General features: G+C 65.5%; 3 protein-coding genes across 5 annotated transcripts in view; 2 read left to right on the forward strand and 1 right to left on the reverse strand.

Moving 5' to 3' along the window:
• Nucleotides 1–4,324: 4,324 nt before the first annotated feature.
• On the reverse strand, nt 4,325–10,962 carry TSFM (Ts translation elongation factor, mitochondrial). Its single transcript, XM_054051528.1, has 6 exons — nt 10,721–10,962; nt 9,871–10,014; nt 8,049–8,168; nt 7,857–7,970; nt 7,687–7,768; nt 4,325–4,921 (listed from the first exon to the last, which is right to left on the reverse strand). Exons 1-6 carry the CDS (start codon nt 10,760–10,762, stop codon nt 4,419–4,421), a joined length of 1,005 nt encoding a protein of 334 aa, XP_053907503.1. The 5' UTR covers nt 10,763–10,962; the 3' UTR covers nt 4,325–4,418.
• A 3,886-nt stretch (nt 10,963–14,848) lies between these two features.
• On the forward strand, nt 14,849–22,286 carry METTL1 (methyltransferase 1, tRNA methylguanosine). 3 transcript variants are annotated; one of them, XM_054051539.1, is made up of 7 exons: nt 14,849–14,997; nt 15,445–15,662; nt 16,219–16,349; nt 17,923–18,107; nt 20,012–20,125; nt 21,957–22,058; nt 22,143–22,286. In XM_054051539.1, exons 2-7 carry the CDS (start codon nt 15,580–15,582, stop codon nt 22,272–22,274), a joined length of 747 nt encoding a protein of 248 aa, XP_053907514.1. In that variant the 5' UTR covers nt 14,849–14,997; nt 15,445–15,579; the 3' UTR covers nt 22,275–22,286. The 3 variants fall into 3 exon arrangements, with proteins under 3 accessions (XP_053907514.1, XP_053907513.1, XP_053907515.1); XM_054051540.1 differs by lacking the exon at nt 14,849–14,997 and having other exon boundaries at nt 15,438–15,662; XM_054051538.1 differs by lacking the exons at nt 14,849–14,997; nt 16,219–16,349 and having other exon boundaries at nt 15,344–15,662.
• Nucleotides 22,287–23,941: 1,655 nt separating this feature from the next.
• Nucleotides 23,942–27,752, forward strand: part of LOC104067756 (25-hydroxyvitamin D-1 alpha hydroxylase, mitochondrial) — a 15,635-nt gene continuing 11,824 nt past the window's right edge. The window contains exons 1-2 of the mRNA XM_054051720.1: nt 23,942–24,137; nt 27,117–27,307. Coding sequence (XP_053907695.1) covers nt 24,009–24,137; nt 27,117–27,307 — 320 coding nt within the window. The 5' untranslated portion in view covers nt 23,942–24,008. The remainder of the gene's footprint in view (nt 24,138–27,116; nt 27,308–27,752) is intronic.

Below are 27,752 nucleotides of genomic sequence, written 5' to 3' on the forward strand. Positions count from 1 at the left end.
ACCCCCCACCCCCTATTCCCCCCATTCCCCCCATGACCCCCCCATCCCATCCCCTGCCCCCCAACCTCTGCCCCCCATGACCCCCCCAAACTGTCCCCTTGTGACCCCCCACCCCCTATTCCCCCCATGACCCCCCACCCTGTGACCCCCCCATTGCCCCCCACCCCTATTTCCCCACCCTCCCATGACCCCCCAGCCCCTATTACCCCCATTCCCCCCCATAACCCCCCCACCCCACGACCCCCCATCCTCTGCCCCCCAACCTCTACCCCCCCATTTCCCCAACCTCTGCCCCCCTGTGACCCCCCCCCTTTCCCCAGCCCCCCATTTCCCCATCCCCCCATAATCCTCCCACCCCTACGCCCCCCCATAACCCCCCAACCTGTGACCCCCCCACCCCTAATCCCCCCATTCCCCCACCCCCCCATAACCTCCTGCCCCCCATGACCCCCCCACCCCCTATTCCCCCAACCTCTGCCCCTCCACGACCCCCCCACGGCCCCCCCACCCCCTATCCCCCCATAACCCCTCTGTTCCCCCAACCTCTGCCCCCCCATGACCCCCCACCCCATTCCCCTCTATTTCCCCACCCCCATAAGCCCCCCACCCCTTATCCCCCCACCTTGTGACCCCCCCACCCCATTCCCCCCATAACTCCCCCCCACCCCCTATTACCCCCATTCCCCCCCATAACCCCCCTTATACCCCCCATGACCCCCCCACCCCATTCCCCCCATAACTCCCCCCCATTACCCCCATAACCCCCCCTTATCCCCCCCTTATTACCCCCATAACCCCCCTTATCCCCCCCACCCTGTGACCTCCCCACCCCATTCCCCCCATAACTCCCCCCTTATTATCCCCGTTCCCCCCATAACCCCCCCATAACTCCCCCCCACCCCCTATTACCCCCATTCCCCCCCAACCCCCCTTTATCCCCCCCACCCTGTGACCCCCCCATAACTGCCCCGCACCCCCTATTACCCCCATTCCCCCCATAACCCCCCCATCCCATGACCCCCCCACCCCATTTCCCTCATAACTGCCCCCCACCTCCTATCACCCCCATTCCCCCCATAACCGCCCTTATCCCCCCCATGACCCCCCCACCCCATTACCCTCATTCCCCCCCATATTCCCCCCTATATTACCCCCATAACCCCCCCCTTATCCCCCCCACCTTGTGACACCCCCCACCCCATATTACCCCCATTCCCCCCCATAACTCCCCCCCATTCCCCCATAACCCCCCCTTATCCCCCCACCTTGTGACCCCCCCATTCCCCCCATCCCCTATTACCCCCATTCCCCCCATAACCCCCCTTATTCCCCCCATAACTCCCCCCACCACCTATTACCCCCATTCCCCCCCCTTTATCCCCCACCTTGTGACCCCCCCCATTCCCCCCATAACTCCCCCCCACCCCCTATTACCCCCAACCCCCCCATAACCCCCCTTATCCCCCCCACCCTGTGACCCCCCCACCCCATTCCCCCATAACTCCCCCCCATTACCCCCATTCCCCCCCATAACCCCCCCCTTATCCCTCCCTTATTACCCCCATAACCCCCCATAACCCCCCCTTATCCCCCCACCCTGTGACCCCCCCACCCCATTCCCCCATAACCCCCCCTTATTCCCCCATAACTGCCCCCCATTACCCCCATTACCCCCCTTATCCCCCCCCACCCCTTATTACCCCCATAACCCCCCCTTATCCCCCCACCTTGTGACCCCCCCACCCCCTATGACCCCTATTTTCCCCCCATAACTCCCCCCCAGCCTGTGGGGGTCCCGGAGGGGCCCAAAGTTGGGGGGGGGGTGTCCATGCCGGGGGGGGCACTTGGGGGTCACCGCCCGGTTCAAGTAATCCAGGATAGGCTGTGCCCCCCCCGGCCTGTGCCTGGTTACTTGGCCCGGGAGGCGGCCTGAGACATCGCCCGGGGGGGAACTGGGGGCACTGGGATGAACTGGGGGGCACTGGGATGAATTGAGGGGGCATTGGAATGAACTGGGGGGGCACTGGGATGAACTGGGGGGGCACTGGGATGAAAACTGGGGGCACTGGGGGGCGCTGGGATGAACTGGGGGGCATTGGAATGAACTGGGAGGGCACTGGGATTAATTGAGGGGGCACTGAGGTGGACTGGAGGGCACTGGAATGAACTGGGAAGGCACTGGGACGAATTGGGGGGTACTGAGGTGAAAACTGGGGGGGTATGGGGGGACAGGGGAATGAACTGGGAAGGCACTGGGATGAACTGGGAGGGCACTGGGATGAACGGAGGGGGCACTGAGTTGAACTGGGGCACACTGGGATGAACTGTGGGGGCACTGGGACGAACTGGGGTGAATTGGGGGATACTGAGATGAAAACTGGGGGGCACTGGAATGAACTGGGGGCGCACTGGGATGAACTGGGGGGCACTGGGATGAATTGAGGGGGCACTGGAATTAACTGGGGGGGGACTGGAGTGAACTGGGAAGGCACTGGGATGAACTGGGGGGCACTGGGATGAACTGGAGGTGCACTGGGATGTACTGGGAGGCACTGGGATGAACTGGAGGCGCACTGGGATGAACTGGGAGGCACTGGGATGTACTGGGAGGCACTGGGATGAACTGGAGGGCAGTGGTTCCTCCACAGCCTTTATTCTGTGCCCCACATGGGCTCTGTGGGTCCTTCCGTGGGTCCGTCTGTCTGTCTGTCTGTCAGGGCTCGCTGTGGGGCGGCACTGTCCGTGGGTCCATCTGTGGGTCAGAGCTCACTGTGGCTCTTTGGTGGCCGTGGGTCCGTCTGTGGGTCTGTCTGTGGGTCCATCCGTGGCTCTCCGCTGTCCGTGGGTCCATCCATGGGTCTGTCCGTGGGTCCGTCTGTGGCTCTCTGCTGTCCGTGGGTCCGTCTGTGGGTCTGTCCGTGGGTCCGTCTGTGGCTCTCTGCTGTCCGTGGGTCCGTCTGTGGGTCTGTCCGTGGCTCTCTGCTGTCTGTGGGTCTGTCCGTGTGTCCATCCGTGGGTCCGTCCGTGGGCCAGGGCTCACTGTGGGTCCATCTATGGGGCTGTCCATGGGTCTCTGCTGTCCGTGGGTCTGTCTGTGGCTCTGTCCGTCTGTCTGTCTGTCCGTGGGTCCATCTGTAGGTCTCTCAGTGAGTCTCTGCTGTCCATCTGTCTGTCCGTGGCTCTCTGCTGTCCATGGCTCTGTCCGTCTGTCCGTCCATGGGTCTGTCTCCAGCTCTCTACTGTCTGTGGGTCCGTCTGTAGGTCTGTCTGTGGCTCTTTCTCTGCTGTCCATGGCTCTGTCCGTCTGTCTGTCTGTCCGTGGGTCCGTCTGTAGGTCTGTCTGTCTGTCCATGGGTCCATCCGTGGCTCTCTGCTGTCCATGGCTCTGTCCGTCTGTCCGTCCATGGGTCCATCTGCAGCTCTCTACTGTCTGTGGGTCCGTCTGTAGGTCTGTCCGTCTGTCTGTCCATGGGTCCGTCTGCAGCTCTCTACTGTCTGTGGGTCCATCTTTAGGTCTGTCCGTCTGTCTGTCTGTGGCTCTCTGCTGTCCGTGGCTCTGTCTGTCTGTCTGTCTGTCCGTGGGTCCGTCTGTAGGTCTGTCTGTGAGTCTCTGCTGTCCGTCTGTCCGTCCGTGGCTCTTTGCTGTCCGTGGCTCTGTCCGTCCGTTTGTCTGTCTGTCCATCCATGACTCTCTGTGGGTCCATCTGTAGGTCTGTCCGTGGCTCTCTGCTGTCCATGGCTCTGTCCGTCTGTCTGTCCATCCGTGGGTCCATCTGCAGCTCTCTACTGTCTGTGGGTCCGTCTGTAGGTCTGTCCGTCTGTCCGTCCGTGGCTCTCTGCTGTCCATGTCTTTGTCCGTCTGTCTGTCCGTGGGTCCATCCGTGGCTCTCTGCTGTCCATGGCTCTGTCCGTCTGTCTGTCCGTGCGTCCGTCTGTGGCTCTCTACTGTCTGTGGGTCTGTCTGTAGGTCTGTCCGTCTGTCTGTCCGTGGCTCTCTGCTGTCCATGGCTTTGTCCGTCTGTCTGTCTGTGAGTCTCTGCTATCCATGGCTCTGTCCATCTGTCTGTCCATGGGTCCATCTGCAGCTCTCTACTGTCTGTAGGTCCGTCTGTAGGTCTGTCCATCTGCCCATCCATGGCTCTCTGCTGTCCATGGCTCTGTCTGTCCGTCTGTCCGTCCGTGGGTCCATCCGTGGCTCTTTGCTGGCCACGGCTCTGTCCGTCTGTCTGTCTGTGCATCCATCTGTGGCTCTCCACTGTCTGTGCGTCTGTCTGTAGGTCTGTCCGTCTGTTCGTCTGTGGCTCTCTACTGTCTGTAGGTCCGTCTGTAGGTCTGTCCGTCTGTCCTCCGTGGCTCTCTGCTGTCCATGTCTCCGTCCGTCCGTCTGTCCATCCGCAGCTCCATCCGCCCGTCCCTCCTCACCGTCCCTCGGCGCCGTCCGTCCGTCCGTCCTCCTCGCCCACCTCCGGTTCCACATCTCCGGGGGCGATAACTTCGTGCCGATCTCCGCACCGAAACCTCACGAAATCCACGGCTTTCGCTCCGCTCCGGCGCAGGATTTGACCCACGGCCATTTCCGGTGCCAACAGGAAACTCTGCGCCAACAGCCGCGGTTCATCGTCCCCGCGCGGCGCTTCCCCTTCGCGGCCGAGCGCCGACGGCGCCAATCCCACCACGTGTTGAGCCACTCGGCGCCCCAACTCTTCCAGTTGTGCCGCGGCGGTGACGCCGACGTCACCGCCACCGCCGCCGCCGCCTTCCGGTGTCACCAATGCCACCAATGCTCCGTAGGTGCCGGTGGCCACCGGCGATGGCGCCGCGGCGGCCGTTCGCCCGTGGGCGTAAGCGCCGATCAGCCCTCGGCGCCGCGGCACCCGCAGCCACGCCGCGCGGCGCAGGGCCACCCGCTCGCCCAGCTTGGCTGAGGGGGGGGAGAGAGAGAAAGGGGGGGACCCCAAAATTGGCATCCATACAGCACCCCAAAATTGGCACTCAGTAGCCCAAAATCTGAACCCAGGACCCCTCAGCACCCCAAAATATGTACCCAGTACCCCTCAGCACCCCAAAATCGGCACTCAGTAGCCCAGAATCGGCACCCAGGACCCCAAAATCGGCACCCGGGACCCCAAAATCGGCATCCAGGACCCCAAAATCCAACCCCAGTACCCCTCAGTACCCCAAAACCTGCACTCAGGACCCCAAAATCTGGACCCAGTGCCCCTCAGTACCCCAAAACCTGCACTCAGCACCCCAAAATCTGACCCCAGTACCCCTCAGCACCCCAAAATCAGCACTCAGCACCCCAAAATCAGCCCCCAGTACCCCTCAGTACCCCAAAATCTGCACCCAGGACCCCAAAATCTATAATCGGCACCCTAAAATCTGCACCCAGTACCCCTCAGTACCCCAAAATCAGCCCCCAGGACCCCAAAATCTGCACCCAGTACCCCTCAGCACCCCAAAATATGGACCCAGTACTCCTCAGTACCCCAAAATCGGCACTCAGCACCCCAAAATCAGCACCCGGGACCCCTCAGCACCCCAAAATCGGCACCCAGGACTACAAAATCTGCACCCAGGACCCCAAAATCTGGACCCAGTGCCCCTCAGTACCCCAAAATCGGCACTCAGCACCCCAAAATCTGCACCCAGTACCCCTCAGCACCCCAAAATCTGCACCCAGTGCTCCTCAGCACCCCAAAATCGGCACCCAGCACCCCTCAGTACCCCAAAATCAGCCCCCAACATTCCAAAATCTGCACCCAGTGCCCCTCAGCACCCCAAAATCTACACCCAGTACCCCAAAATCCACACCCAGTACCCCTCAGCACCCCAAAATATGGACCCAGTACTCCTCAGCACCCCAAAATCGGCACCCAGGACCCCTCAGCACCCCAAAATCGGCACTCAGGACCCCAAAATCTGCACCCAGCACCCCAAAATCTACACCCAGTACCCTTAAGTACCCCAAAATCTGCACCCAGGACCCCAAAATCGGCACTCAGTACCCCAAAATCGGCCCCCAGCATCCCAAAATCTGTACCCAGTGCCCCTCAGCACCCCAAAATCTGCACCCAGTACCCCTCAGTACCCCAAAATCTGCACCCAGCACCCCAAAATCAGTACCCAGGACCCCAGAATCGGCACTCAGCACCCCTCAGCACCCCAAAATCGGCACCCAGGACCCCTCAGTACCCCAAAATCGGCACTCAGCACCCCAAAATCTGCATCCAGTACTCCTCAGCACCCCAAATCGGCACTCAGTACCCCAAAATCTGCACCCAGGACCCCTCGGTACCCCAAAGTCTGCACCCAGTACCCCAAGATCAGCACCCAGCACCCCAAAATCTGCACCCAGTACCCCTCAGCACCCCCAAATCTGCACCCAGTACCCCTCAGTGCCCCAAAATCGGCACTCAGCACCCTAAAATCTGCACCCAGTACCCCTCACTACCCCAAAATCTGCACTTAGCACCCTAAAATCTGCACCCAGTGCCCCTCAGTACCCCAAAATCTACACCCAGTACCCCAAAATCTGCACCCAGGACCCCTCAGTACCCCAAAATTGGCACTCAGTACCCCAAAATCTGCCCTATCACCCCAAAATCTGCACCCAAAACTTCAACCTGGTCACGCAGATTGGCTATAAGAGAGAGGGTGGGGGGCACCCCAAAATCTGCCCCCCCAATCCACACCCCCAATCCTGCACCCCAAAATCTGCCCCCCCATCCACCCCCCCCAGCACCCCAGAACCATTTTAAGCCCCTCAAGCGGATTTCTGTCCCCCTCCCCCCCACTTTACCCCCCTGGAAGGATTTCTGCCCCCCCACAGGGTAATTCCCAACCCCCCCCAAACCTTTCTGCCCCCCTCAAGGGGCTTTTTTGACCCCCCCAACCCATTTTACCCCCCCCAACGCCCTTTCCTGCCCTCCCCAGGCAATTCCTCACCCCCTCAAGATGATCTTTGCCCCCCCCCCCAAATTTCTGCCCCCCCGCGTAATTCCCAGCCCCCCCAAAACCTTTCTGCCCCCCCCAAGGGGCTTTTTTGACCCCCCCCAACCCATTTTACCCCCCCCAATGCCCTTTCCTGCCCCCCCCCCCGGGCAATTTCTCACCCCCTCAAGATGATTTCTGCCCCCCCAGGGTAATTCCCAGCCCCCCCAAAACCTTTCTGCCCCCCCAAGGGGCTTTTCTGCTCCCCCCAATGCCCTTTCCTGCCCCCCCAGGGCAATTCCTCACTCCCTCAAGCTGATCTCTGCCCCCCCCCAAATTTCTGACCCCAACCCCAAATTTCTGCCCCCCCAGGGCAATTCCCAGCCCCCCCAAAACCTTTCTGCCCCCCCCAACCCATTTTACCCCCCCAACGCCCTTCCCTGCCCCCCTCAGGGCAATTCCTCACCTCCTCAAGCTGATTTCTGCCCCCCCCCCCAGGGTAATTCCCAACCCCCCCCAAAACCTTTCTGCCCCCCCCAAGGGGCTTTTTTGACCCCCCCCAACCCATTTTACCCCCCCAACGCCCTTTCCTGCCCCCCCCAGGGCAATTCCTCACCCCCTCAAGATGATCTCTTCCCCCCCCACCCAAAGACTTCTGCCCCCCCCAGAATGACTCTCCCCCCCCCCCCAACCCCTTTCTACCCCCCCAGGGTCTTTCCTGCCCCCCCCTCCCCATTTTTGCCCCCCCCTCACTGGTTGCCACGGCGATGTGATCACTGAGCATCTCCCCCTCCTCCGTCCGCAGCTGCGACAGCTCCTCCTCGCTCAATAAATGCTGCAAAATGAGGGGGGCTGTTATTTTTTGGGGGGGTCTAGGATGATTTTTAGGGGGGGGCACCCCCTTTTTTTGCCCCCCCCTTTACCCTGGAGCAGCCGGGGGGGGCAGCTCGGCACATGGCCATAGTGCTCAGCGCCGCTCGCTCCACCACGCGCCCAAAATCCGCCGTCCTCGCCACAAAATCCGTCTCGCAGTTTATCTAAAAGGGGGGGAAAAACAGACAAGTGACCCCCCCATATAATTTTGGGGTACCCCCCCCCTTTTTATGAATACCCACCTCCACCATAACAGCGGCAGAACCTTCGCGGAAGAGCCCCACGAGCCCCTCGCTGCCCCCCGATTCCGCGGCGCGAAGGCAGCCCAAGCGCCGCGCCTCCTCCTGCAGCCACGCCTCTGCCTGGGGGGGGGGAGATAATTAGGGGTAATTAATAATGAGGGGGTAATTAAAGGGGTGGGAAAGTGAAATGAGGGAGATCGCGGGGCAAATTGGGGGGGGTGGGGGGTAAATTGGGGGTGAAAACGGGCATGGGGAGGGCGAGCGAGGGCGTTGCAAGGGTTAAATTGGGGGGTTGGGGGGGTAAATGAAGGGGTTGGGGGGTAAATTGGGGGGTGGGGGGCAAATTGGGGTGTTGGGGGGGCAAATTGGGGGGTGAATTAGGGGGTTTGGGGGGGCAAATTGGGGTGTTGGGGGGCAAATTGGGGGGTGAATTAGGGGGTTTGGGGGGGATTGGGGTGTTTGGGAGGGAAATTAGGGGGTGAAGGGGCAAATTGAGGGGTTAATGTAGGAGGTTTGGGGGGCAGTTGGGGTGAATTAGGGCGCTGGGGGGCAAATTGGGGGGGTAAAGTAGGAGTTGGGGGGCAGTTGGGGTAAATTAGGGGGTGAAGGGGCAAATTGAGGGGGTAAAGTAGGGGTTGGGGGGCAGTTGGGGTGAATTAGGGCGCTGGGGGGCAAATTGGGGGTTAATGTAGGAGGTTGGGGGGCAGTTGGGGTGAATTAGGGCGCTGGGGGGCAAATTGGGGGGGTAAAGTAGGGGTTGGGGGGCAGTTGGGGTGAATTAGGGCATTGGGGGCAAATTGGGGGGGTAAAGTAGGGGTTGGGGGGCAGTTGGGGTGAATTAGGGCATTGGGGGCAAATTGGGGTGTTAATGTAGGAGTTGGGGGGGCAGTTGGGGTGAATTAGGGCGCTGGGGGGCAAATTAGAGGGTTAAAGTAGGGGTTGGGGGGCAAATGAGGGCATTGGGGGGTAAATTAGGAGGTGGGGACAAATTAGGGTGCTGGGGGGCAACTTGGCAAATTGGGGGGGGGCAAATTGGGGGGTTGGTGGCTTAAATGGGGGGGGAAATTTGGGTGTTTGAGGGGGCGAGTCTGAGGTTCCAGCCCCCCAAAACCTCTGCCAGCCCCCCCACCTCGTGCCCCCCCACCTGCTGCAGCCCCCCCATCCCTATATCCCCCAACCGCTCCAGCCCCCCCATCCCCACTGCAGCCCCCGACCTGCTGCAGCCCCCCCACCTGCTGCAGCCCCCCATCCCCATGCCCCCCCCCACCTGCTGCAGCCCCCCTACCCCCATGCCCCCCCACCTGCTCCAGCCCCCCTATCCCCATGCCCCCCCACCTGCTCCAGCCCCCCAATCCCTACGCCCCCCCACCTGCTGAAGCCCCCCCAATTCCATGCCCTCCCACTGCACCCCCCCACCTGCTGCAGTCCCCCCATCCCCATGCCCCCCCCACCTGCTGCAGCCCCCCATCCCCATGCCCCCCCCACCTGCTGCAGCCCCCCATCCCCATGCCCCCCCACCTGCTGAAGCCTCCCCAATTCCATGCCCCCCCACTGCACCCCCCCACCTGCTGCAGCCCCCCCATCTCCATGCCCCCCCACTGCACCCCCCATCCTCATGCCCCCCCCACCTGCTGCAGCCCCCCATCCCCATGCCCCCCCACCTGCTGCAGCCCCCCATCCCCATGCCGCCCCCAGCTGCTGCAGCCCCCCCTACCCGCTGCAGCCCCCCCCATCCCCATGCCCCCCCCCACCTGCTGCGGCCCCCCCCATCCCCATGCCCCCCCCACCTGCTGCAGCCCCCCCCATCCCCATGCCCCCCCACCTGCTGCAGCGCCCCCCCGCAGCGCTCCAGCGCCGCACGGCACTGCAGGACGGGCAGTCCGGTTCTCCGGCGCAGCTCCAGCAGCGCCGCCTTATCCAGTGCCCGCGCGGGGGGGGCCCCGCGGAACCACCGGCACGGGGGGGCCTGGGGGGGGGAGGGGAAGCGTGAGAGATGGGGGACACCCCCCCCCATCGCCCCCCCCCCCCCCGCCATGGGAACGGGGCGGGGGCAGTAGGGCAAGGGGGGGCGGGGGGGGGGTCTGGGGGAGGTGGGGGTGCAGTGCGGCAAGGGGGGTCAGTGGGGGGCAGTGGGGCAAGGGGGGCGTAAGGGGGGGGGTCTGGGGCAAGTGGGGGGGCAGTGGAGTAAGAAGGGGGTCTGGGGCAGGTGGGGGGGCAGTGGGGCAAGATGGGGGTCAGTGGGGTAAGGGGGGGGCCTGGGGTAAGTTGGGGGTCAGTGGGGCAAGGGAGGGGTCTGGGGCAAGTTGGGGGTCAGTGGGGCAAAGGGGGGGTCTGGGGCAAGTTGGGGGTCAGTGGGGCAGTGGGGCAAGGGGGGGGTCTGGGGCAAGTTGGGGGTCAGTGGGGCAAGGGGGGGTCTGGGGCAAGTTGGGGGTCAGTGGGGCAAAGGGGGGGTCTGGGGCAGGTGGGGGTCAGTGGGGCAAGGGGGGGTCTGGGGCAAGTTGGGGGTCAGTAGGGCAAGGGGGGGCCCTGGGATAGGTTGGGGGGCAGTGGGGCAAGGGGGGGCCCTGGGATAGGTTGGGGGTCAGTGGGGCAAGGGGAGGCCCTGGGATAGGTTGGGGGGCAGTGGGGCAAGGGGGGGGCCCTGGGATAGGTTGGGGGGCAGTGTCCGGTACCCGCGCCGCCCCCCAGGCCGCTCCCAGCACCGCGCGTTGCATCCCCGCTTCCCCTCCGCTCGTCGGCGCGCCGCGATGACGTCACGGAGTGGGTTCATCCGAGCGCGACGGCGCCGCGCGATTGGTTGGGGGAAGGGCGGGAAAATCTTGGGGAACGCTGGGACTCCCCAAGGTCCTAATGCCCCTCCCCCGTCCCCAGACCAGTGTCCCCAGACCAGCCCCAGTGTCCCCCCAGTGTCCCCCACTCCATCCCAGTGTCCCCAGACCAGCCCCAGTGTCCCCCCAGTGTCCCCCACTCCATCCCAGTGTCCCCAGATCAGTCCCAGTGTCCCCCCCAGTGTCCCCCACTCCATCCCAGTGTCCCCAGATCAGTCCCAGTGTCCTCCCAGTGTCCCCAACTCCATCCCAGTGTCCCCAGATCAGTCCCAGTGTCCCCCCCCAGTGTCCCCCACTCCATCCCAGTGTCCCCAGATCAGTCCCAGTGTCCTCCCAGTGTGTCCCCCAGTGTCCCCCACTCCATCCCAGTGTCCCCCACTCCATCCCAGTGTCCCCAGATCAGTCCCAGTGTCCCCCCAGTGTCCCCAACTCCATCCCAGTGTCCCCAGATCAGTCCCAGTGTCCCCCAGTGTCCCCCACTCCATCCCAGTGTCCCCAGATCAGTCCCAGTGTCCCCCCAGTGTCCCCAACTCCATCCCAGTGTCCCCAGAACAGTCTCAGTGTCCCCCACTCCATCCCAGTGTCCCCCACTCCACCCCAGTGTCCCCAGATCAGTCCCAGTGTCCTCCCAGTGTCCCCCCCAGTGTCCCCAACCCCATCCCAGTGTCCCCAGATCAGTCCCAGTATCCCCCCAGTGTCCCCCACTCCATCCCAGTGTCCCCAGATCAGTCCCAGTGTCCCCCCAGTGTCCCCCACTCCATCCCAGTGTCCCCAGATCAGTCCCAGTATCCCCCCAGTGTCCTCAACCCCATCCCAGTGTCCCCAGTCCCAGTGTCCCCCTGTCCCCCTGTCCCCCTGTCCCCCTGTCCCCCTGTCCCTCTGTCCCCTCTGTCCCCTCTGTCCCTCACCGGATAATCACTAACTGGGGGGGGGGGGGGGTGGGGGGTTGTGACCCCCCCGGGGGGTCCCTCGTGGCTAATGAACAGCCATCCCGGGCCACCAACCCCCCCGGGACCCCCCTGTCCCCCCCTGGGCCACCTCGGCCACACGCGTCACCACCTGCGTCACCGGGTTAATGCAGCACCGGGGGGGACACAGGGGACAAGGGGGGGACAGGGGACAAGGGGGGACACAGGGGACAGGGGGGACAGGGGACAAGGGAGGGACAGGGGACAAGGGGGGACACAGGGGACAAGGGGGGACACAGGGGACAGGGGGGACAGGGGACAAGGGAGGGACAGGGGACAAGGGGGGACACAGGGGACAAGGGGGGACACAGGGGACAAGGGGACACAGGGGACAAGGGGGGACACAGGGGACAGGGGGGACAGGGGACAAGGGAGGGACAGGGGACAAGGGGGGACACAGGGGACAAGGGGGGACACAGGGGACAGGGGGGACAGGGGACAAGGGGGGACAGAGGACAAGGGGACACAGGGGACAAGGGGGGACAGGGGACAGGGGGGGACAGAGGACAAGGGGACACAGGGGACAGGGGGGACACAGGGGACAGGGGGGACAGGGGACGGGGGACACAGGGGACAAGGGGACACAGGGGACAAGGGGGGACAGAGGGGACAAAGAGGGGACAGGGGACAAGGGGGGGCAGGGGACAAGGGGGGGACAGGGGACAAGGGGGCACAGGGGACAAGGGGGGGGACAGAGGACAAGGGGGGGACAAGGGACAAGGGGACACAGGGGACAAGGGGGGGGACAGGGGACAAGGGGGGGACAAGGGACAAGGGGACACAGGGGACAAGGGGGCACAGGGGACAAAGAGGGGGACAGGGGAGAAGGGGGCACAGGGGACAAGGGGGGGACAGGGGAGTCAAAGGGTTAATGCATTGGTGGGGGGAGTGGATCGTGGGGGGGGGGGGGCAGGGAGACCATGAGGCCCCCCAGACCCCCCAGTGGTGGCACTGGGATCACTGGGGGGGCACTGGGGGGGCACTGGGAGCACTGAGGGGGCACTGGGGGGCTTGGGGGGGTGGCAATAGGAGTACTGGGGGCACTGGGAGGGCACTGGGAGCACTGGGGGGGGGCAGTGGAGGAACACTGGAAGCTCTGGTGGTGGCACCGGGGGGGCACTGGGGGCACTGGGTGGGGGGGGCACTGGGAGCACTGGGAGCACTGGAGGGGCACTAGGAGCACTGGTGGTGGCACGGGGGGGGGCACTGGGAGCACTGCTGGGCACTGGGGGGGGCACTGGGAACACTGGGAAGCACTGGGGGGCCACTGGGAGCACTGGGGGGGCACTGGGAGCACTGGGAGCTCTGGGGGGGCACTGAGGGGGACACTGGGAGCACTGGGGGACATACTGGGGGGGCACTGGGAGCACTGGGGGGCACTGGGGGGGCACTGGGGGGGCACTGTGGGGGCACTGGGGGGCACTGGGGGCTTGGGGGGGTGGCAATAGGAGTACTGGGGGCACTGGGAGGGCACTGGGAGAACTGGGGGGCATACGGGGGGGCACTGGGAGCACTGGGGGGGCACTGGGGGGGCACTGGGGGGGGCACTGGGGGGCACTGGGGGCTTAGGGGGGTGGCAATAGGAGTACTGGGGGCACTGGGAGGGCACTGGGAGAACTGGGGAGCATACGGGGGGGCACTGGGAGCACTGGGGGGGCACTGGGGGGGCACTGGGGGGCACTGGGGGGCACTGGGGGCCTGGGGGGGTGGCAATAGGAGTACTGGGGGCACTGGGAGGGCACTGGGAGAACTGGGGAGCATACGGGGGGGCACTGGGAGCACTGGGAGGGCACTGGGGGGGCACTGGGGGGCACTGGGAGCACTGGGGGACGTACTGGGAGCACTGGAGGGGCACTGGGAGCACTGGTGGTGGCACTGGGGGGGGACACTGGGAGCACTGGAGGGGCACTGGGGGGGGCACTGGGAGCTCTGGTGGTGGCACCGGGGGGGCACTGGGAGCACTGGGGGGGGCACTGGGAGCACTGGGAGCACTGGGGGGCACTGGGAGCACTGGGAACACTGGGGGGACACTGGGGGGGGGCACTGGGAGCACTGGGAGCACTGGGGGGGCACTGGGAGCACTGGGAACACTGGGGGGACACTGGGGGGGGGCACTGGGAGCACTGGGGGGGCACTGGGAGCACTGGGGGGAGCACTGGGAGCACTGGCGGGGCACTGGGAGCACTGGGAGCACTGGGGGACATACTGGGGGGGCACTGGGAAGCACTGGGGGGGCACTGGGAGCACTGGGGGAGGGCACTGGGAGCACTGGTGTCCCAGTTCCGGCTCTGATTGCACAACCCCCCCCTCCCCCCCCCCCCCCGCCCTTCTCAGAAATCGCCCCTGAAAACCACAGCCCAACCCCCCCCCCGCCCAGTGCCGGGAACTGGGGGAACTGGGAACACTGGGAATGGGGAACTGGGGGGGTTGAGGGGCACTGGGAGCACTGGGGGGGACTGGGGGGACTGGGAGGATGGGGGAGGTGGGTGGACTGGTTAGACTGGGGGGAACTGGGGGGAACTGGGAGAACTGGAGGGACTGGGAGGATGGGGAGGTGGGTGGACTGGGAGAACTGGGGGGAACTGGGAGAACTGGAGGGACTGGGAGGATGGGGAGGTGGGTGGACTGGGAGAACTGGGAGAACTGGGAGAATGAGGGGGGGGTGGACTGGTTAGACTGGGAGAACTGGGGGAACTGGGGGGACTGGGAGGATGGGGGAGAACTGGGAAACTGGAGGAACTGGGGGCACTGGGACAACTGGGACAATTGGGGGACTGGGGGAACTGGGTGGACTGGGAGGAACTGGGAGAACTGGGGGGACTGGGAGGATGGGGAGGTGGGTGGACTGGGAGAACTGGGGGGACTGGGGGGACTGGGAGGATGGGGAGGTGGGTGGGCTGGGAGAACTGGGGGGACTGGGAGGATGGGGAGGTGGGTGGACTGGGAGAACTGGGGGGACTGAGTGGACTGGGGGAACTGGGGAACTGGAAGGACTGGGGGAAACTGGGAGCACTGGGAGGCGCTGGGAGCATTGGTTGCACTGGGTGGCACTGGTTGTACTGGGAGCACTGGGAGGGCACTGGGAGAAAGTGGGAGCACTGGAGGGCTCCAGGGGTCTTGGAGGCACTGGGAGAGCGTTGGTTGTACTGGGAGGTACTGGGACTACTGGGGGGCTTTGGTTGCACTGGTTTTGCTGGGAGGGTACTGGTTATACTGGGAGCACTGGGAGGGTACTGGTTGTACTGGGAGCACTGGGAGGCACTGGGAGCACTGGGGGGCATTGGTTGTACTGGGAGCACTGCGGGGGCATTTGTTGTACTGGGAGCACTGGGGGGGCGTTGGTTGTACTGGGAGCACTGGGGGGGCACTGGTTGTACTGGGAGCGCTGTGGGGCACTGGTTGTACTGGGAGCACTGGGAGCGCTGAGGGGGCATTGGTTGTACTGGGAGCACTGGGAGCACTGGGGGGGTATTGGTTGTACTGGGAGCGCTGGGGGGGCACTGGGGGGGCACTGGTTGTACTGGGAGCACTGGGAGCACTGGGGGGCATTGGTTCCAATAGAAGTCAATGGGACGCACTGATGGCACTGTGGTCTCACAGGTCACGTGGTCCCGAGGGGGCGGGGCTTGTCCCAGCCCCGCACTCCTGGCGGCGCCCCCCTCTCGTGCGCACTGACGTCATTTCTCGGCGCCGCTCTCTGACGTCACCGTCCGCGCGCTCCCGCCTGGTGCCGCCATGGAGGAGGTGGCGGCGCCGCAGAAGCGCTTCTACCGGCAGCGCGCGCACGCGAACCCGCTGGCCGATCGCGGGCTGCGGCAGTGAGTGAGGGGAACCGCCCCCCAGCCCGGCACCGGGAACCGCCCCCCCCCGGCACTGGGAACCGGGAACCGCCCCCCCCGACACCGGGAATCGCCCCCCCACCTCAGGACCGGTTCTGCCCCCCCAGTTCCGGTTCTGCCCCTTCAGGACCCCCCCAATCCCGGTTCTACCCCCTCAGGATCCCCCCCATCACGGTTCTAAACCCCCTGACCCTCCAAATCCCGGTTCTGCCCCCCCAAGACCCCCTTCAATCCCGGTTCTGCCCCCCCAAAACCCCCCAATCCCGGTTCTGGCCCCCCAATTCCGGTTCTGCCCGTTCGGGACCCCAACAATCCCGGTTCTGCCCCCCCAGTCCCTGTTCTGCCCCCCCCGGGACCCCCCAATCCCGGATTTTCCCCTTCCAAGATCCCTTCAATCCCGGTCCTGCCCCCCGGACACCCCCCAAGCCCGGTTCTGCCCCCCCCCAATTCCGGTTCTGCCCATTTGGGACCCCCCCAATCCCGGTTCTGCCCCCCCCGGGACCCCCCTCAGAGCCACCTTCCCCCCCCCCCGCAGCCCCCCCCGCCCGCAGGATATGGACTGGGCTGAGCTTTTCCCGGATTTCTTCCCACCCGCCGCCCCCCCCGGGCAGCCGCCCCCCCGCGTCGAGTTCGCCGATCTGGGCTGCGGCTACGGGGGGCTCCTGGGTGAGGGGGGGGGTCATTGGGGGGGGCTCTGGGTGAGGGGGGGGTCATTGGGGTGGGCTCTGGGTCGGGGGGGGCCTCCTGGGGGGGTGGAGGGGTCAGTGGGGGGGGCTCCTGGGTGGGCTCTGGGTGAGGGGGGGCCTCCTGGAGGGGTGGAGGGGTCATTGGGGGGGGCTCTTGGGTGAGGGGGGGGTCATGGGCGGGCTCTGGCTGAGGGGGTGTTCTCCTGGGGGGGTTGGGGGGTCATGGGGGGGGCTCCTGGCTGAGGGGGGGGCTCCTGGGGGGGGGGGGGCAGGGGGTACTCCCAGTTCGGGTCCCCCCCCGAACCCCCAGTATCCCTGTCCCCCCTATCCACCCTGAACCCCCCATCCCCCCAGTGTCCTTGTCCCCCCGACCTCCCCTGTCCCCCCAATGTCTCCGTCCCCCCTGACCGCCCTGTCCCCCACCAGTGTCCTTGTCCCCCCTGACCCCCCAATGTCCCCCCAGTGTCCCTGTCCTCCCCGTCCGCCCTGAACCCCCCGACCCCCCCTGTCCCCTCCAGTGTCCCTGTCCCCCGATCTCCCTGTCCGTCTCAATGTCCCTGTCCCTCCTGTCCCCCCCATCCCCCCTAGTGTTGCCGTCCCCCCTGTCCCCCCGACCCCCCCGTCCCCCCTGTGTCCCTGTCCCCCCTGACCCACCAAGGTCCCTGTCCCCCGTGACGCCCCTGTCCCCCCGACCCCCCCGTCCCCCCCAATGTCCCTGACCCCCCCTGTCCCCTCCAGTGTCCCTGTCCCCCCGATCTCCCTGTCCGTCTCAATGTCCCTGTCCCTCCTGTCCCCCCCATCCCCCCTGTCCCCCCGACCCCCCCGTCCCCCCCTGTGTCCCTGTCCCCCCTGACCCACCAAGGTCCCTGTCCCCCGTGACGCCCCTGTCCCCCCGACCCCCCCCGTCCCCCCCAATGTCCCTGACCCCCCTGTCCCCCAATGTCCCTGTCCCCCCTGAGCCCCCCGACCCCCCTGTCCCCCCAATGTCCCTGTCCCCCCTGAGCCCCCCGACACCCCTGTCCCCCCAATGTCCCTGTCCCCCCTGACCCCCCCAGTTCCCCCCAATGTCCCTGTCCCCCCTGACCCCCCGTCCCCTCAGTGTCCCCATCCCCTGTGCCCCCTGACCCCCCCGTTCCCCCCAATGTCTCTGTCCCCCTGACCCCCTCGTTCCCCCCAATGTCCCTGACCCCCCTGTCCCCCAATGTCCCTGTCCCCCCGACCCTCCCAGTTCCCCCCCTATGTCCCTGTCCCCCCTGACCCCCCCAGTTCCCCCCCAATGTCCCTGTCCCCCCTGCCCTCCCCAGTTCCCCCCCAATGTCCCTGTCCCCCCTGACCCCCCATCCCCCCAATGTCCCTGTCCCCCCTGACCCCCCTGTCCCCCAATGTCCCTGTCCCCCTCCCAATGTCCCTTTCTCCCCTGACCCCCCCGGTCCCCCCCAATGTCCCTGTCCCCCCTGACTCCCTTGTCCCCCGCAATGTCCCTGTCCCCCCCAATGTCCCTGTCCCCCCTGTCCCCCCCTGTCCCCCCTGACCCCCGCCGTCCCCCCCCGCAGTGTCGCTGTCACCGCTGTTCCCGCAGTCGCTGATGTTGGGGCTGGAGCTGAGGGCGAAGGTGGCGGCGTTCGCGGGGCAGCGGCTGCGGGCGCTGCGGGCGGCACAGCGCGGCTCCTTCGGCAACGCCGCCGTCCTGCGCGCCAACGCCATGAAACACCTGCCCCACTTCTTCCACAAGGGACAGGTGGGGACCCCCCCAAAATCTCAGGAACCCCCAAACCCTGGGGACCCCCCCCCCCCCAAACCTCAGGGACCCCCCTAAAGCCGTGGAGCCTCCCAGAACCCCACCAGAACCCCCTGGGATCCTCCACAGCCCCCCCCTAAATTTCTAGGAGATCCCCTAAATTTCTGGGACCCCCCCATAATTTTGTGGGAGCCCCCCCAAATCTCTGGGACCCCCCCCAATCCCCCCAAGATCTCTGGTGTCTCCCAGAACCCCACCAGAACCCACTGGGATCCTCCAGAAACCCCCGTTCCCCAAACCCCTGGGACCCCCAGAGCCCCCCAAAATCTCTGGGACCCCTCCCAAACCCCCTGGAACCCTCCCCAATTCCCTTGGACCCCCCCAAACCCCGAGGACCCCCCCAAACCCCGGGGACTTCCCCCCCTCCCAAATCTCGGGGACCCCCCTAAAGCCGAGAAGCCTCCCAGAACCTCACGAGAACCCCCTGGGATCCTCTACAGCCCCCTCCTAAATTTCTAGGAGACCCCCTAAACTCCTGGGAGCCCCCTTTTAATTCTGTGGGAGCCCCCCCAAATCTCTAGGACCCCCCCAAGCACTCCCCCCAAGTCTTGAGAGCCCCCCAAATCTCTGGAGTCTCCCAAAACCCCACCAGAACCCGCTGGGATCCTCCAGAAACCCCCCTTCCCCAAACCCCTGGGACCCCCCAGAGCCCCCCAAAATTTCTGGGACCCCCCCCCAACCGCCTGGGACGCCCCCTGTGTCCCCCCCAAGCCCCTGGGAACCCCCCTAGAGTCCCCCCCAACCCTGGGACCCGCCCTGTCCCCCCAAGTCCCCTTGGAACTCCCTAAATCCCTGGGAACCCCCCGAGTCCCCGCAAACCCCTGGGACACCCCCAAACTCCTGACACCCCCCCCAGGCACCCCAAGACCCTGGGACCCCCCCCCCCAAACTCCTGAGACCCCCCCCCTACCCCCAGGCACCCCAAGGCCCTGGGACCCCCCCCAACCCCCTGGGACCCCTGGGGGGGGGGCTCTGGGTGTGCCGAGGGGGGCTGTGAGTGCTCTTTGGGGGGTGGGTGCTTTTTGGGGGTGCAGATTCTTCTTTGGGGGGGGTCTGGGTGAATTTTGGGGGTGTTTTTGGTGTTTGGGGTGTCTGTGGGTGCTCTTTGGAGGGTGGGTGCAGTTTGGGGGGTGCAGATGCTTCTCGGGGGGGGGGTCTGTGTGCATTTTGGGGGTGTTTTTGGTGTTTGGGGGGGGTCTGTGGCTGCTTTTTGGGGGGTGGGTGCTTTTTGGGGGGGGCGCAGATTCTTCTCTGGGGGGGTTCAGGTGCATTTTGGGGGTGTTTTTGGTGTTTGGGGGGATCTGTGGGTGCTCTTCGGGGGGGTGGGTGCAGTTTGGGGGGCGCAGATTCTTCTCTGGGGGGGTCCGGGTGCATTTTGGGGGTGTTCTTGGTGTTTGGGGGGGTCTGTGGGTGCTGGGGGGGCTCTGGGGGTGCTTTTTTGTGGGGGTGGGTGCTTTTTTGGGGGTGCAGATGCTCCTCTGGGGGGGGTCTGAGTGCATTTTGGGGGTGTTTTTGGTGTTTGGGGGGGTCTGTGGGTGTCGGGGGGCTCTGTGGGTGCTGGGGGGGGGTCTATGAATGTTGGGGGGACTCTGTGAATGCGCTTTGGGGGGGTGGGTGCTTTTTGGGGGCGCAGATGCTTCTTGGGGGGGGTCTGGGTGCATTTTGGGGGTGCTTTTGGTGTTTGGGGGGGTCTGTGGGTACTCTGTTGGCAGTGAGTGCTGTTTGTGGGCACAGATTCTCTTTTTGGGGTGCTCTGAGTGCCTTTTGGAGGTTCTGTGTTAATTTTGGGGGGGGTCTCTGTGTCTGTCCCCCCTCTTTTTGACCCCCCCGTGCCCCCCCCCCAGCTTTCCAAGCTGTTTTTCCTCTTCCCGGACCCCCACTTCAAGCGCCCCAAACACAAGTGGCGAATCATCAGCCCCGCGCTCCTCGCCCAGTACGGATATGTCCTACGCCCCGGGGTGAGACACCCCCCCAAAATCCGAGACCCCCCCCCCCAAAACCCGAGACCCCCCCCCCAACCTGCCTGGGACCCCCCCAGTCTGCTCAGGACCCCCCCTCTTAGCTAAGACCCCCCCCCAATCACAACCCTGAGACCCTCTGTCGTGTGCTTGATCCCTCTTTGCATCCTCCCCCACCCCCCGCAACCTTGGGGGACCCCCCATGGGCCAGAGCCCCCCCCCACGGCAGACCCCCCCACATTGCAGACCCTCATTTCTGACCCCCCCATTTCCCACTCTCCATTTCCGACCCCCCCCCATTTCTGACCCCCCCCATTGCAGACCCCCCCATTTATGACCCCCCTATTTCCCACTCTCCGTTGCAAACCCCCTGTTTCTGACCCCCCCCATTGCAGACCCCCCCATTTCTGACCCCCCCATTGCAGAACCCCCCATTTCCGACCCCCCCATTTCTCACTCTCCATTGCAGACCCCCCCCATTGCAGACCCCCCCTTTCCGACCTCCCAATTTCCAACCCCCCATTTCCCACTCTCCATTGCAGACCCCCCCATTGCAGACACCCCATTTGTGACCCCCCATTGCAGACCCCCATTTCCGTTCCCCCATTTCTGACCCACTCATTGCAGACACCCCCCTTTCTGACCCCCCTCATTGCAGACCCCCCCATTTCAGACCCCCCTTTCTGACCTCCCAATTTCTGACCCCCCCCCCCCTTTCCGACCCCCCATTTCTGACCTCCCCATTGCAGTCCCCCCCCCCCTTTCCGATCCCCCCCTTTCTGCCCCCCCATTGCAGACCCCCCCCTTTCTGACCTCCCCATTGTAGTGTCCCCCCCTTTCCGACCCCCCCATTTCGGAATCCCCCCATTTCCGATCCCCTCCCCCATTTCAAACTCCCCCCTTTCTGACCTCCCCATTGCAGACCCCCTATTTCCGCCCCTCCCCTTGCAGATCCCCCCATTTCCGACACCCCGTTTCCGACCCCCCCCCCCATTGCAAATCCCCCCTTTTCTGACCCCCCCCTTGCAGACCCCCCGTTTCCAACCCCCCAATTTCTGAATCCCTCCCCCTTTCCGCCCCCCCCTCCCATTTCCGATGCCCCCCATTTCCGGCCCCCCCATGGCAGACCCCCCCCCCCCCAATTTCCATGTGCTTTGGCTCTTCGGGGGGGAGTGGGGGACAGTTTTCCATTGGGGGGGGTGTCCAGATAATGAGGTTCCCCCCACCCCCCCATGATTCTGGGTCCCCCCAGGACACCCCCCCATAATCCTATGACCCCCCCCCTGCACCCCCAATTCCCCCCCAATGCCCTCAAGTGTCCCCTGTACCCCGGTGACCCCCAGAACTGGGAAATTGGGGGGGGATATCTCACTGCAGGGGGGGTCTCTTGGTGGGGGTGCCCCCCCTTCATGACTCTGGGTACCCCAAGACCCCCCCTTCATCCTATGACCCCCCCAAATCCCCCCTTGCACCCCCAATTCCCTCTCCAAATGCCCTCAGTGTCCTCTGTATCCCTGAGACCCCCAAAACTGGGAAATCAGGGGGGGTCCCACTGCGGAGGGGGGGGTCTCTTGCTGGGGGTGCCCCCCCTCCATGACTCTGGGTACCCCAAGACCCCCCCCATCTTATAACCCCCCCCAAATCCTCCTTTGCACCCCCAATTCCCTCTCCAAATACCTTCACTGTCCCCTGTACCCCCGTGACCCCCCAAAACTGGGAAATTGGGGGGGGTGTTTCTTATCATTGGGGGGGCGAAATTTTTCCTGTTGGTGGGGGGGGGCGGAATCTCTCTAAACGGGGTTCCCCCCCCTTTTATTTTTGGGGTGCACAGGGCTTGGTTTACACCGTGACGGACGTTCCAGAGCTTCATGAGTGGATGGTGACGCATTTTGGGGATCATCCGCTCTTCGAGGCAGTACCTTTGGATCAGTTGGTGAGAATTGGGGGGGGGGGTGTTAAGAAGGTCCTGACCCCCCCATTTTTTATCTGTGACACCCCCTTTTTCTCCCCCCCAAAGGAGGATGATCCGGTGGCGCCGCTCTTGGCCACAGCCACCGAGGAGGGGCGTAAAGTCCAACGCTCCGGTCGCCCCGTTTTTCCCGCTGTTTTCCGACGTCTCCAGGATCCCGATCCGGGGGGGGCACTTTAAATGGGGGGGGGGAACCCCTAAAAAACAAACCCGGGGGTTAAAAAATTGGGGGGGACCCCTTTGTCCCCCCACAAAGGGTTTTCCATACTGTAATAAAGCACCAACGCATCCCCGAGTCCATCTGCGTTCTCGTCGTGACAATAGGGGGGGGATTGACCCCCCCTTTTTTGGGGGGGGGGGAATTGACCCCCCCCTTTTTTTTGGGGGGGGGTGTCAGAAATTGCCTGCCCCACCTCAAAGGGATTTGGGGGGTCAGGAATTGCCCCCCCCACCTCAAAGGGATTTGGGGGGGTCAGGAATTGCTCCCCCTTTGGGTAATTTTGGGGGGGTCAGGAATTGCCCCCCCCCCTTTGGGTAATTTTGGGGGTGTTTGGGGGGGGGTCAGGAATTGACCCCCCCTTTGGGTAATTTTGGGGGGGTTTGGGGGGGGTCAGGAATTACCCCCCCCCCGGTTAATTTTTGGGGGGGTCAGGAATTGCTCCCCTTTTGGGTAATTTTGGGGGGTTTGGGGGGGGTCAGGAATTGCCCCCCTTTGGGTAATTTTGGGGGGGTTTGGGGGGGGTCAGGAATTGCCCCACCTTTGGGTAATTTTGGGGGGGGTGTTCGTGCCTCAGTTTCCCTTCTGGCTCTGGGCAGGAATCCTGCCCGCCCCATTCCCCCCCCCCCCGGGGGTTTCCAGGCGCTTCCGGTGGCGCAACTGGGAATTCCCGAGAATGCGGGGGGTGGGGGGGGCATCCCAGTATGGACCAGTATGGGACTGGGATGGGGGGGGGTTTCCAGGCCCTCCCAGTGCCCCCCCAGTTTGGGGAGTGCTTGAAACCAGTATGGGACTGGGATAGGTGGGGGTTTCCAGGCCCTCCTAGTGCCCCCCCAGTTTGAAACCAGTATGGGACTGGGATGGGGGGGGGCAAGTGTGTATTCCCCCACCTCCCAGTGTCTCCCAGTTTGGGGTGTACTGGGAACCAGTATGAGACTGGGATGGGGCGGGGGTGTCCAGTCTCTCCCAGTGCCACCAGTTTGGGACTGGGATAGGGGGTGAATGTGTCCTGTCCCTCCCAGTGTCCCCAGTTTGGGGTGTACTGAGAACCAGTATGGGACTGGGATGGGGGGAGGTGTCCAGTCCCTCCCAGTGCCACCAGTTTGGGACTGGGATAGGGGGCGAATGTGTCCAGTGTCTCCCAGTTTGGGGTGTACTGAGAACCAGTATGGGACTGGGATGGGGGGGGATGTCCAGTCCCTCCCAGTGTCCCCAGTTTGGGGTGTACTCAGAACCCAGTATGGGACTGGGATGGGGCGGGGTGTCCAGTCCCTCCCAGTGCCCCCCCAGTTTGAGCTGTTGGGAACCAGTATGGGACTGGGATGAGGACGTGTGTGCGCGCCCTCAGGCCACGCCCCCTTCTTCCCTCCCGCGCTCTCATTGGCTCAGACGCTCCTTTATGCAAATGAGGAAGGGGACCGCGCTCTCACTGGCCCGCGCGCGGAAAGGGGCGGGATCGGAGTGATGTGTGGGCGTGGTTTGGGAGAGGAGGGGGCGTGGTCATTCCATATAGGGGAGCGGCAAAGCAATAGAGGGGCGTGGCCAGCGCGGAGCGGGCGTGGCCAGCGCGGCTGCACGTGGGCGCTTATAAAGGCGGCGGCGGTGCCCGCGGCTTCATTCGAGGCGCGGTTCGCGGTTCGCGGCGCTTCGTGTGGGTTCATCGCCGGTGTCCCCCGTTGTCCCCTCGCGGTGCCGCTATGCCCCCCCGCCTCCGCCTGCCCCCCCGCGGCCCCCTGAGCCTCGCAGAGATGCCGGGACCCACCTCCGCCGCTTTCCTCTATGAGCTGCTGGGGCGGGGGGGGCTGCGGAGGCTGCACGAGCTGCAGGTAACGGGGAGCGGGCCGGGGGGGACACCGGGACTGCCGGGGGGGTACTGGAACCATCCCCCTAGGGCTGGGGGGGGCATTGGAACCATAGCCATAGGGCTGGGGGGGGTACTGGAACCATAGCCATAGGGCTGGGGGGGGCACTGGAACCATAGCCATAGGGCTGGGGGGGGTACTGGAACCGTAGCCATAGGGCTGGGGGGGTACTGGAACCATAGCCATAGGGCTGGGGGGGGGTACTGGAACCATAGCCATAGGGCTGGGGGGGGTACTGGGACCATAGCCATAGGGCTGGGGGGGGTACTGGGACCATAGCCATAGGGCTGGGGGGGGTACTGGGACCATAGCCATAGGGCTGGGGGGGGTACTGGAACCGTAGCCATAGGGCTGGGGGGGGTACTGGAACCGTAGCCATAGGGCTGGGGGGGGGGCACTGGAACCGTAGCCATAGGGCTGGGGGGGGCACTGGAACCGTAGCCATAGGGCTGGGGGGGGGCACTGGAACCGTAGCCATAGGGCTGGGGGGGGTACTGGAACCGTAGCCATAGGGCTGGGGGGGGTACTGGAACCGTAGCCATAGGGCTGGGGGGTACTGGAACCGTAGCCATAGGGCTGGGGGGGGCACTGGAACCATAGCCATAGGGCTGGGGGGGGCACTGGAACCATAGCCATAGGGCTGGGGGGGCACTGGAACCATAGCCATAGGGCTGGGGGGGCACTGGAACCATAGCCATAGGGCTGGGGGGGGGCACTGGAACCATAGCCATAGGGCTGGGGGGGGGCACTGGAACCATAGCCATAGGGCTGGGGGGGGGCACTGGAACCATAGCCATAGGGCTGGGGGGGGTACTGGAACCATAGCCATAGGGCTGGGGGGGGTACTGGAACCATAGCCGTAGGGCTGGGGGGGGTACTGGAACCATAGCCGTAGGGCTGGGGGGGGTACTGGAACCATAGCCGTAGGGCTGGGGGGGGTACTGGAACCATAGCCGTAGGGCTGGGGGGGGTACTGGAACCATAGCCGTAGGGCTAGGGGGGGTACTGGAACCATAGCCGTAGGGTTGGGGGGGGTACTGGAACCATAGCCGTAGGGCTGGGGGGGGTACTGGAACCATAGCCGTAGGGCTGGGGGGGGCACTGGAACCATAGCCGTAGGGCTGGGGGGGGGCACTGGAACCGTAGCCGTAGGGCTGGGGGGGGGTACTGGAACCGTAGCCGTAGGGCTGGGGGGGGTACTGGAACCGTAGCCGTAGGGCTGGGGGGGGCACTGGAACCGTAGCCGTAGGGCTGGGGGGGCACTGGAACCATAGCCTTAGGGCTGGGGGGGCACTGGAACCATAGCCATAGGGCTGGGGGGGGCACTGGAACCATAGCCATAGGGCTGGGGGGGCACTGGAACCATAGCTATAGGGCTGGGGGGGGCACTGGAACCATAGCCATAGGGCTGGGGGGGTACTGGAACCATAGCCATAGGGCTGGGGGGGTACTGGGGGGCACCCCACACTGGGGGTTTCATCCTGTCCCCAATCTGGGGTTCCCCCTATCCCCAATTTGGGGATCCCATCCTTAGGGTTCTCCTGTCCCCAATCTGGGGGTCCCATACTTGGGGTTCCCCCTGTCCCCACTCTGGGGGTCCCTTCCCTGGGGTCCCGTCCTGTCCCCAATGCGGGGGTCCCTTCCCTGGGGTTCCCCTCCTGTCCCCAGTCTGGGGGTCCCATGCCTGGGGTCCCATGCTGTCCCCAATGTGGGGGTCCCATCCCTGGGTCCCCCCGTGTCCCCAGTCTCGAGGTCCCATCCCTGGGGTCCCATCCTGTCCCCAATCTGGGGTCCCCCTGTCCCTAGTCTGGGGGTCCCCCCCCCCGGGCTCCCCCCGTGTGCCCATCGCTGGGGTCCCCCCCCGTCTTCAGTCTGGGGGTCCCATCCCTGGGTCCCCCCTGTGTCCCCAATCTGGGGGTCCCCCCTCTGTTCCCAGTCTGGGGGTCCCTTCCCTGGGGTCCCCCCATGTCCCCAGTCTGGGGGTCCCTTCCCTGGGGTCCCCCCCGTGTCCCCAGTCTGGAGGTCCCCCCCTGTCCCCAGTGTGGGGGTCCCTTCCCCGGGATCCCCCCCTGTCCCCAATCTGGGGGTCCCTTCCCTGGGGTCCCCCCCTGTCCCCACTCTGGGGGTCCCTTCCTGGGTCCCCCCCGTGTCCCCAATGCGGGGTCCCTTCCCCGGGTCCCCCCATGTCCCCAGTCTGGGGGTCCCTTCCTGGGGTCCCATCCTGTCCCCACTCTGGGGTCCCCCCCGGGTCCCCCCCCGTCCCCATCCCTGGGGTCGCCCCTGTCCCCAATCCGGGATCCCTCCCCTGTCCCCACTCCGTGTCCCCATCCCTGGGGTCCCCTCCGTGTCCCCATCCCTGGGGGTCCCCCCCCGGGTCCCCTCCGTGTCCCCACTCTGGAGGTCCCCAATCTGGGGGTCCCCCCCGTGTCCCCAATCTGGGGGTCCCCCCCGTGTCCCCATCCCTGGGGTCCCCCCGTGTCCCCACTCTGGGGCTCCCCCCCCCGGTTCCCCCCCGTGTCCCCACTCTGGGGCTCCCCCCCCCGGTTCCCCCCCGTGTGCCCACTCTGGGGGTGTCCCCCCCCCCGGGTCCCCCCCGGGTCCCCACTCTGGGGGTGTCCCCCCCCCCGGGTCCCCCCCATGTCCCCACTCTGGGGTCCCCCCCCGGGTCCCCCCCGTGTCCCCACTCTGGGGCTCCCCCCGCCCTGGGTCCCATCCTGTCCCCACTCTGGGGTCCCCCCCCGGTTCCCCCCGTGTCCCCAATCTGGGGTCCCCCCGTGTCCCCACGCTGGGGGTCCCCCCCCCGGTCCCCCCCCCGTGTCCCCACTCTGGGGGTCCCCACTCTGGGGGTGCCCCCGTGTCCCCACTCTGGGGTCCCCCCCCCGGGTCCCCCCCTGTCCCCACTCTGGGGGTGCCCCCGTGTCCCCACTCCGGGGTCCCCCGCAGGTGCAGGGCCGCTCTCGCTACGGGCCGGTGTGGAAGGGGCGCTTCGGGCCGGTGCTGACGGTGCACGTGGCGGAGGCGGCGCTGATCGAGCAGGTGCTGCGCCAGGAGGGGCCCTGCCCGGTGCGCTCCCACCTCTCCTCCTGGAAGGACCATCGCCTGTGCCGCGGCCACTCCTGCGGGCTGCTCACCGCGTCAGTGGGGCGGGGGGGCCCGGGGGGGGCTGGGGGGTCCCCAGGGGGGTCCCCAGGGGGGGCTGGGGGCTGTATTTGGGGGTATGGGGGCTCCCATTGGGGGTCTGGGGGTTCCCCATTGGGGTATAGTGGCTGCATTTGGGGGTCTGGGGGCTGCATTTGGGGGTCTGGAGGCTCTCCATTGGGGTCTGGAGGCTCTCCATTGGGGGTCTGGGGGCTCCCCAGGGGGGGCTGAGGGCTGCACTTGGGGGTATGGGGGCTCCCATTGGGGGTCTGGGGGCTCCCCATTGGGGTATAGTGGCTGCATTTGGGGGTCTGGGGGTTCCCCATTGGGGTCTGGGGGTTCCCCATTGGGGTCTGGGGGTTCCCCATTGGGGTATAGGGGCTCCCCAGGGGGGTCTGGGAGCTGCACTTGGGGGTCTGGGGGCTCCCAATTGGGGTCTGG

The sequence above is a fragment of the Cuculus canorus genome, chromosome 29, assembly GCF_017976375.1.
Source record: "Cuculus canorus isolate bCucCan1 chromosome 29, bCucCan1.pri, whole genome shotgun sequence".
NCBI classification, from domain to species: Eukaryota; Metazoa; Chordata; class Aves; order Cuculiformes; family Cuculidae; genus Cuculus; species Cuculus canorus.

Excerpts from the sequence above, each read along its gene's own strand:
- TSFM (XM_054051528.1), bottom strand. The coding sequence starts at position 10,762 with ATGCAACGCGCGGTGCTGGGAGCGGCCTGGGGGGCGGCGCGG. Across the intron at positions 7,971-8,048 it reads CTGCCGCTGTTATGGTGGAG|ATAAACTGCGAGACGGATTT; the intron begins GTGGGTATTCAT and ends CCCCCCTTTTAG. Across the intron at positions 4,922-7,686 it reads TCACATCGCCGTGGCAACCA|CCAAGCTGGGCGAGCGGGTG; the intron begins GTGAGGGGGGGG and ends CCCCCCCCTCAG.
- METTL1 (XM_054051538.1), top strand. The coding sequence starts at position 15,425 with ATGGCACTGTGGTCTCACAGGTCACGTGGTCCCGAGGGGGCGGGGCTT. Across the intron at positions 20,126-21,956 it reads GATATGTCCTACGCCCCGGG|GGCTTGGTTTACACCGTGAC; the intron begins GTGAGACACCCC and ends TGGGGTGCACAG. Across the intron at positions 22,059-22,142 it reads CAGTACCTTTGGATCAGTTG|GAGGATGATCCGGTGGCGCC; the intron begins GTGAGAATTGGG and ends TCCCCCCCAAAG.